At 33.8% G+C, this 8,959-nt stretch overlaps 3 protein-coding genes across 3 annotated transcripts; 1 reads left to right on the forward strand and 2 right to left on the reverse strand.

Annotated features, from left to right (window-relative positions):
* The first annotated feature begins 1,486 nt into the window (after positions 1-1,486).
* LOC100650234 (coiled-coil domain-containing protein 63) lies at positions 1,487-5,275 on the forward strand. The gene is made up of 7 exons (XM_003393821.4): positions 1,487-1,791; positions 2,019-2,399; positions 2,478-2,812; positions 3,224-3,447; positions 3,603-3,865; positions 3,990-4,279; positions 4,441-5,275. The coding sequence occupies exons 2-7, from the start codon at positions 2,049-2,051 to the stop codon at positions 4,619-4,621; spliced, it is 1,644 nt and encodes a 547-aa protein (XP_003393869.1). The 5' UTR covers positions 1,487-1,791; positions 2,019-2,048; the 3' UTR covers positions 4,622-5,275.
* LOC100644838 (cilia- and flagella-associated protein 73) lies at positions 4,786-6,364 on the reverse strand. Its single transcript, XM_020868342.2, has 3 exons — positions 5,606-6,364; positions 5,277-5,516; positions 4,786-5,195 (listed from the first exon to the last, which is right to left on the reverse strand). Exons 1-3 carry the CDS (start codon positions 5,966-5,968, stop codon positions 4,866-4,868), a joined length of 933 nt encoding a protein of 310 aa, XP_020724001.1. The 5' UTR covers positions 5,969-6,364; the 3' UTR covers positions 4,786-4,865.
* A 120-nt stretch (positions 6,365-6,484) lies between these two features.
* On the reverse strand, positions 6,485-8,891 carry LOC105667087 (protein sly1 homolog). Its single transcript, XM_012320154.3, has one exon. It carries the CDS (start codon positions 8,513-8,515, stop codon positions 6,626-6,628), a length of 1,890 nt encoding a protein of 629 aa, XP_012175544.1. The 5' UTR covers positions 8,516-8,891; the 3' UTR covers positions 6,485-6,625.
* Positions 8,892-8,959: the final 68 nt, after the last annotated feature.

Here is an 8,959-nt window from a genome sequence, read left to right on the forward strand (position 1 = left end):
ATATGACGTCAGTGGTTCGGAATATTCTGCCTAACACTTGAACTATACCGATTTCAATGAGACGATGATGCTTTTGTATTCCGTTCCGCCTTGGATTTCGACAATGTGGAAACGATAGGATCGCCGTGAGATCGATACGATCGTCGTGGAAGGAGAATGATCTTTTTCACCAATAATCCCCTTTATTCTCGTTGTCCTTTGCAGGTCCTTCTGTACAAGACAATCTCGACTGGCTCGTAGCGTCACCGCGAACTCACTGTTTGCAAGAAGCACGCGCAGAAGGACACGGACACACGAGGCGACCAGCTCGCCGCACCGTGGTCGGCCAGGTAGTGACTCACTAGCCGCCAGTAGAAAATAAATATTACGGAATCGTGCGCCGTGCTTCTCAGCCAAGTAGAGATCCTCCCACCTCCGAGACCTCGGCTGAAAGTAATTCGTTCGACTGGTCAGGCGCGTTCCGCTACGAAAACGTTCACTCGCACTGCTAAATTCGATCCTCGGTGTAATTATGTATCTCGATTGTGATCGTTCGTATCACCACCGACGCTACGTTATCGCATTAGATTATCTTCCGAGTAATTTACGTTTATCTCGCATCGTGTATGCATAGTATTCGGTATTCACTTGTTCTTCGCATTGTAATGGCTATAGAAAGAAAATAAAACGCGGGATAATAAGAAAAAATACAGTGTGACAGGATTTTATATAAAAACATAAGACAATCGACCTGTCGACCTTTCCCTCTATAAGCATACTAACCTCTCCCTTGGCTGTACCCACCACCAGCGTTACCCCCACTGCTTGACCCACCTGGTCGAACCGCCACCTGACTCGATCTCACGAAATCTATGGATCGTGTTTAACATACGATCCTCCTACGTTTACCGCTGTTACCGATGTATTATGTTAAAATAAATGTTGAAATTCCTATTACTTTCTTTTATATCGACCTATAAATTAATATAGCACAAAATAAATAAACTCTTTCGAGAGTTAGAAAATATGTTTCATACAAAATGGTTCGAGCAGTTTCACTGTAATTCCAATGTGAAATTGAACGAACGAATGGAAAAAAAAGAGATGCATCTTCGCGAAAGAAAGAAACTTACATTATTATACAGCACTTTACAAACTGCCTAGTAATAGATCGATTAAAGGAAAAGTATGTAATGAAATTTACATTTTTTTGAAGAGCTGGTGATCACATGACACTATTCGTTAGCAATCAGGCGTTCTTGGTAATGTAATTATTTAATAACATTAGTTATTATTAAACGGCTTGCACCATCTAGTGGTTTTTCGAGTAACTGGTCTTATCAGAAGAAGTAAAGCGTCACTTTGATATTCAACAAATCATTTTAATCTTTCTGTACTGTATTTTTCCTCTTTTTTTTTAGAAACGATATATTTCTTCGTTATATGCTTTTTTTAATTCTTTGCAAACCGGTCTTTCTTGTATAACGATGAAAGATCACTTGAACATTTTTCGTAAAACGAGGATCCTGTTACTGTACACCCCTGAGAGGGTGCTTGGCAACCGGAAACATCAACAAGAAAGAATAACGGTGCCGCACGTACAACTAGTAGAACTATATAGGGTGGCAGATGTGTTTCTCAAATGTCGCCGCTGAACCTCATCGACAGTTACATTGGGAAAGTGTTTTCCTCTCCGTGGATCCTAAAGATCATCTGCGTGGACGGTGAGGAAGACACGGATGCGAACGTTGCCAACTTCCGGAAAAATCTCGGATCCATTGAGCGTAACTTTCTATAAATGATTAATAAATAGTGAGTTTCGCACTAACCTTTATACTTAGACGTCGATCGATGAAAAGAATCTTAAACAACAAGTAGTGTATAGTTTGTAATAAAGCTTGCTCAATAAATAAAGTTTGAGAAATTGTAGACTAACTGTAACGTGTATTTTTATTGTATGTCGAAAGAGATAAGAAATTAACATTTAAAGGAAAATGATAGTGATAAAAATATAACAAAATCGTATTATGTTTTGAAAGGTTGTAATTATTGAAAAATAAAGCTCCATAATGGCGCATAAACTGCAACATATACCGGACGAGATAGAACTTGAGACGATAGCTATAGCTGAACTTTCAAGATTGAAAAGGCAGTATAGGATAATGGAAAATGATCGAGGTGCTTGTACAGAGGATGCAAAATTACAACTGCACAGTCAAATGAACATGATTAATCGCCTGGAGTACGAAAAGGCAGAACTCGTTCTTCGTATTAAAACTGCAACTTCGAAAACGTTTGTTCGTAAAGATGAGGAAATGGAAGAAAAATTAAAGTGCATGTTAACAACGCAAGCAAAATATGACGAGATGATAAAGACGGAGAAAGAGGAAATAGCAGAGCTCGATAATGAAATTCGCAAGGTTTATCAATCGTTGATCTTGATTTCAAGCATCAATGTTTCAAGATGAAACGATACTATTAAAATGCTTTATTTTCAGTTATCAAAAGAGGTTGATATTTTCAAAACAAAAATTAGGACAGACACGCAACTAAAAGAAATATCTTTACAACAAAATAAAATGGTTTATATATTGGAAAATCGACTGGAAGTAGCAACGAAAAGATTCAATGTTGTAGTTGCTCAAAACAAAAAGCTTCGAGAAGAAATCGAAAATATGTTGAAAGAAAGATCGCAGTTCACAATGCTTTGGAATAAGTTAATCAATCAATTAAACGCCGGGAAACAAATAATCAATGATTTAATAGAGCAAGCTACCATCGCGTTCAATCAAAGGGACGAAGAATTGAACAAGATTCAAGCTCTTCGTGAGAGGTACGCTCTTAAAGAATCTTTTATCTTGAATATTAGTATAAAATGAAAACTACACAGAAACGTACTTAGTATTGTTGCCACAAGTTTCACGACACTCTTTACCAACGAATAGCTGCGAAAGTTGAAAAGATTGGATCGTTGTCCCCATAACTCTAAGGATTACATTAATGACCTGAAAGTTATTCGTATTTCACGTCGAACGAATTATCCATCGTTGAATTAGAAACTCGGAACCAAGAGTAACGATCGGAAATCAATGACGCGTGATAACATCCGGTGATCTCGCTTCTACATCGGTTATCCAATATTTTATTTGTCGGATCATTAATTGACTTACACTTCAGTTGCTTCCGGTGACGGTGTACAATCTTTCAAACAGAAATGAACATCGAAATATCATTTTCTTTAAAGGGGGCTAAGAGATCTAAAGGCTCACGTGTCCGAAATGTGCGAATTACAAAGAACAATGGACAATGAAATGAAATTGCAAGAATTTCTTGGTGTAAAAGGACAATACCGCGAAATGGGTGATTTGAATGCAAAACGTGCAGCTGAAAAGAAAGCGAAAATGGAAGAGAAACAAGATAAGATCGAGAATTATAAAAATATCTTACAATTGATTAAAGAATTCACCGGTATTTGTGTTTTCTTTATCTTCCACATATATCGCGATACAACACGGAACATAATATTAAAATATATATATATTAGTATTAATATTATAATAACATTAAAATAATATTAAAATTCAAAAGTAGTAAATTTTTGTAACGAATAATCATTTTTGTAGGTGTGCACGACGTCGATAAGCTCATAGCGTACTTTATCAAGCAAGAAGAAGAAAACTTCGCTTTATTCAGTTATGTGAACGAATTAAACGATGAACTGGAAGGTCTCCAGTCGAGGATGGCTCAGTTGACGATAGCTATACAAGACGCACGAATTATGAACGAAGTTACTGATCAAAAACAGGCCGAAACATTGGAGAAACTCAAACGAGAACTTGAAGAACAAACCGCTCTCGCTGATGCGGCTGAAGAAAATCTGATACAGGTGATATCTTACTAATTTCATCGAATATCAGAGAATCAAAATCTATGGAATCAAACTACGACGTTGAATGTCCTTAAAAATGATATATTTCTGTTTAAATGAGTAACTTTATTATTTGTTTCAGTGCGACGACGTAATAGAGAAATTGTTAAAAGGAATAGATTCTCTCTTTAAAGCAATTCGTTGTGACAATTCTCCGATCTTACAACTGTTAGGTGATAATGAACAGATAACAACGTGTAATGTCATGCTATACTTAGAAATCATTGAAAAACGTATTACTCAGATGTTCCACAAAGTATATTGGTTAGATAAAGCTACCAGAACGCAACAATTGCGACTTGACGAAGAGAGAAGACCAAGATTGAAAGTGCCTCCTATTGAATATATTGCTCCTACTCAACCCTGTGCCTTGTAAGTCCTTCGATTCCATCTACCTCCATCTATTCCTCCTTCCTTTCTTATCCTTCCCTATTTCCAATATTTTTGAATTTTTCTTATCTCTTTGTTTTCGTTTAGCTTCTTTGCATGTAATGTTTATAACGAATATTTATTGAGAAAATTAAATCGTATAGATGTATCGAAAAAGAAGAATTACAGATCGTATCCGAAGGTTTAGAACAGCCATTAACGCGCGATGAAGCTACTAAAAAGTTAAAACAAAGACTCGAAGAAGATTACTCGGAACTCCTGCATAATATATCTGGTTGTCATTTACCGGCAGCTAGAAAAATCATACAGAAACGATATCAATAAAATGGTAACAGAAAGCTTATAAATTGGATACACAATCATTAACATTTACGAAGTACAAGGTAATTGGCCGAATCATCGACGTAATTGTGAGACTCGTAAAACTGTTCCGCCACAAATTTTCAATCCAATTTTTAGTAACAGTAGTAAGATACTTATCAGTATTATATATATATATATATATTTAATTTCTTTAGAATATTTATTTACAGTAGCTGGACAAGTAATTTCAAGTAAAACGATTCTCTTATTTCGCTGCGCGTTTTTTTGCAACTCTTATGATTCGTTTTAATTCAAGAATGGTTCGTTTAATATGATTTAACTGTTGCTCGACGTCATCTTTGCTTACAGTCACGGGAATATCCTTTCTCTTGCAGATCTGTTGATATAGATTCCAGCAACACGTTTTTACTTGCATGTGCTCCAAATTTTTCTCCGCTGCAGTTACTTTTATTTCAGCCACGATTGTTTCCCATTTACGAGCTTGTACTTCTGCCCAATCGCGTCTTGCTTGTAGTTGCGCTAATTTACTATTCAACCCCATAATTTTTTGTGACTTTGCCTCTGTCATATGATGCTATAAAAAAAAGAGATACGCATCCTTTCCATTGTACAATTATAAATGGAAAACTAATAAAATATATCTTAAGAAAATTACCATTTCTGTTCCCCTTTCTTCTAATATCTCGAGATTTTTATCCTGATGCTCGGACAAAATCGTTCGTGCTTCGATTAAAGTTTCGTAACGATTAAAAATCTCAAAAATCGAATGAAATTCGCCTGTTTCGACAATGACCCTGTCTAAATAATCATGATATTTTTTATATTCTTTTACATATTTCTTCATCCTATCTCGAACATCATTCATGTAACTTAATTTTTCTTCGAGTTCTTTTATCTGAAACATGTTCTCTGCTAAATAAAAAATATTATATTTCCACTACTACGTAAATAATTTTATTTATTAATTTTATTGTGATATGTTACTTCTTCCATCCTACTTGCTTGACGATCGCGTTCTTCTTTAATTTTGCTATCCGCGCGATCGCGTTTTTCTTGATTTTCCCTCACGAATCTGTTGAATTTTATAAATGATTCTCGGAGAAACAATTCCTGACGTCTCATCTCGTCCCATTGCTCGTCCATGAATTTCCGCTTTTTCTCTTGTTCGACCCATTTTGCACGTAATCTCTCTTCGGTTTTTGCTAACTCACAACGCGCTCTAACTACTTCTAATGCCGGGTAAACTCTTGGCTTATCCCATTCAGGATACTTTCTAATACATAAAAGACAAAACTCACATATCTTTGGAAATGTTAGCTTTTTTTTAATTATATAAAGAAAAAGCATAAAAATAAGATACTTTGACAACCTTTTTCATAAAATTTTACATCAGTTTCCTAATTGTTATCGAACTGAAAATAAAAGAATGCAAAGAATATACTTGTAATGTATCGCAAATTGATTATATGAAATAGTTTCTTTGTTACATTACTTAATATCACGATCTTTTTGCTTCGAGAAGAAATATTCCGTGACAGCTTTTTGCGGGTCTGTTGTAATAACAGCTCGTCGAATAAAATTTTTTACTTCTTCTTGTATGGTAGCCATTTTAATTTAGTACAAAGCGATGTGAATAAAAATGAATGTTTTAATACGATGTTCACTAAATTTTTAATATTCCACGAGAAGATGTTAATTGTATGTATAATCCATTGATCAAACAATTTGAAATACAGGTTTGTTTCTTTACTAGTCAAAAATCCCTAGATTTTTATATAGCATATTTTAATTGAACATACATCTGGACCACGGACATGTATTAGATGTAACAAGTTCAATGACAGGTAAATACAATTAGAAAAATTGTATTTAAAATAATTAAACGTATTTTATTTATTTTACATTTTTACAAAGAGTAAATTACGGTAATGTGGAAAACCACTGTACGCTATAAGGGAATGGGAAATAAGTATTTTCAGATATTTATTGTATAATATGCAAATTTTACGAGTGAACTTCTTGTCCTAAGAGTGAAAGTTGTTTAAGTAACTGTTTTGCATTAATAAATGTTGTAGAACCATACGTGATTCGTTTATTGACCCCAGCCCCACTTTTTTGTTTTACATAGTCCACTAGGTTTTGATATTCTATGTAATTTCCACCACCAACAATAAAAACAATTACATCTTGGAATGTTGGTCTGTTCTTTGGCATTTGTTCTGTAGGCTTTAAGAGTTTTGGATCTAAATAACAATAATCATCTGCTTGAGACGATTGCCTTGATTCCATTAATTCATCAACTATTTTTGTGACTGGTAAATTATGCTTCTTAACAACCAAATTTTTTACTCCCTCCATTACAAAAGATGATCCTTGGTTCATTAATTTTGAAAACATACTAACTGTTTTAGTACCACCACCTTCATAATTATTTTGGATTTCTGCTATTCTGGTGTAACTTCTTAATCGTTTTATGTATATTAGAGGATTTAAGTCACATCCAGCAGCAACTAATGCTGTCTCAAGTTTACTATATTCGCTGTCTGACATATTTGTACAAATATAATATATAATAGCAAGACGTAATTTATCTTCTGGAGTACCACAATCTGGATCACTTATTGTTTCTAATACACTTCTATCTAATGTTTGCCTGCTCATTATTTTCTCTTCTAATTCAAAAAATGTGTCAAGTCTCCTGGACTTTATAAAATTCAGAATACCTGTTGCAATTGATGTATGCATATCAATCAATCGTTTCATTTCCAAGAGTTGTGGTAAATTATTAACAGCATTTGTCAAACGTGCTGTATTATTGGAAACCATTGATAATGCTACTTCACTATCATTATCAATACCCATAGATGATTTGAGCTTTTTAACATCATCTTCAAAAGTACGATACTGTTCCAACTCTTCTTGTATAGCTTCAGCTACTCTAGGGAATGGACTACCTTTATGTTGACACCAAAATCTATCTCTGTTATCTAGTTCATAAGCTCTAGTCTTTGAACGTGTTCCTCCTGCAGGAGATCTTCCCACATTTTCCTCGACAACAAGTCTATTCAATGTCATTTCTAATACATCATGCGCCAATGCTTGATAGGTCCATGTATGATGTAACGGTGTTGCCATATCTATGTTACGATCCAATATAATTAAAAGTGGTCTTTGAAAACTATAATGACCAGTTGTCTCACTTTCAAATAAATTATTTCTTGTGTCCCAAACATTTTCCCTTAGTTTTTTATCAATCATTTTAGCAACCATTTCTGCAGCATTTCCTCTTGGACATCTTATAACTGGTACAGTACCCAATGTAACAAACACAGAGAAAAGACAATCAACTATAATTTCCATTACAGATTCCATTTCAGTGTCCTTTACTTCACCCCGATTAATTGCATGATACGATATGACATCACTATTTTGATGTCTTAGGATAAATAAATCATCCTCCAATGATATAAAATTCAGATATTGATCAAATACTTTGTGAATATTTGACACTACACCTCCAAGCAATGCAGCAGCTGCTAAATCTTCCATCTTCTGCCTGGTTATTGGTGATATAAAATTCAAATGATAAATATCATATAATCCATTTTGCAAATCTTGACCAATTCTACCAAGATTTTCATCTGTAGGTGCACAAAAGTAAATAGCTGGTACTTCAGGAATAGAATCTCTGTCAGAATGTAATTGCATATGGAGTGTAATACCAAGTTCTCTGAGCTCTTTTACAGATATTAATGGCGAAATAATATCCTGTCCAAGTCTATCATAAATTAAAACTTTCCACACTGGTATTGCTTCTTCTAATTTTTTTTCCGGTTGATTCAGATTTAACATCAGTTTTAAGGCATTTATTTGCCTATCACGAAGGCTCATCATGGTTAACTCGTTTATTGAGATCTTTATTTTTTAAAACTTTCCTCGCTTTAATAAATACTTTAAGTTTTATAGATAAAAAGATATCTTTACAACTCTCTATGATTAATATCTTGTGATTATATAAGAAAAATAAAAGATTTAAAACACCATAATATAAATAAATATGTCAATATTCGATTCTTAACTCTAAATTGTCAAAAAGTACTCATACAATGTAATACTACTAGTACTTAACACTGTAATATGGAACACATCAATAGTTCTCTGAAATGATGCAAAATCTCTAGATCATTGCTAATATCACTTATATGAAATGTAATTAAAAATTCTACAATTATAATATCTTTAAAAAATATATACTTTTATGTCCTATAATACTATGTAAAAATAGGGAAGTATTTTTTTAAATATATATATAACCAGATGTAACATAACATTATATGA

This window comes from Bombus terrestris, chromosome 2 (assembly GCF_910591885.1).
Source record: "Bombus terrestris chromosome 2, iyBomTerr1.2, whole genome shotgun sequence".
Classification (NCBI taxonomy): Eukaryota; Metazoa; Arthropoda; class Insecta; order Hymenoptera; family Apidae; genus Bombus; species Bombus terrestris.

Excerpts from the sequence above, each read along its gene's own strand:
- LOC100650234 (XM_003393821.4), top strand. The coding sequence starts at position 2,049 with ATGGCGCATAAACTGCAACATATACCGGACGAGATAGAACTTGAGACG. Across the intron at positions 3,448-3,602 it reads ATTGATTAAAGAATTCACCG|GTGTGCACGACGTCGATAAG; the intron begins GTATTTGTGTTT and ends TCATTTTTGTAG. Across the intron at positions 4,280-4,440 it reads CCTACTCAACCCTGTGCCTT|ATGTATCGAAAAAGAAGAAT; the intron begins GTAAGTCCTTCG and ends TAAATCGTATAG.
- LOC100644838 (XM_020868342.2), bottom strand. The coding sequence starts at position 5,968 with ATGCTTTTTCTTTATATAATTAAAAAAAAGCTAACATTTCCAAAGATA. Across the intron at positions 5,517-5,605 it reads AAGCAAGTAGGATGGAAGAA|ATAAAAGAACTCGAAGAAAA; the intron begins GTAACATATCAC and ends AACATGTTTCAG. Across the intron at positions 5,196-5,276 it reads AAGAAAGGGGAACAGAAATG|CATCATATGACAGAGGCAAA; the intron begins GTAATTTTCTTA and ends TTTTTTTTATAG.
- LOC105667087 (XM_012320154.3), bottom strand. The coding sequence starts at position 8,515 with ATGATGAGCCTTCGTGATAGGCAAATAAATGCCTTAAAACTGATGTTA.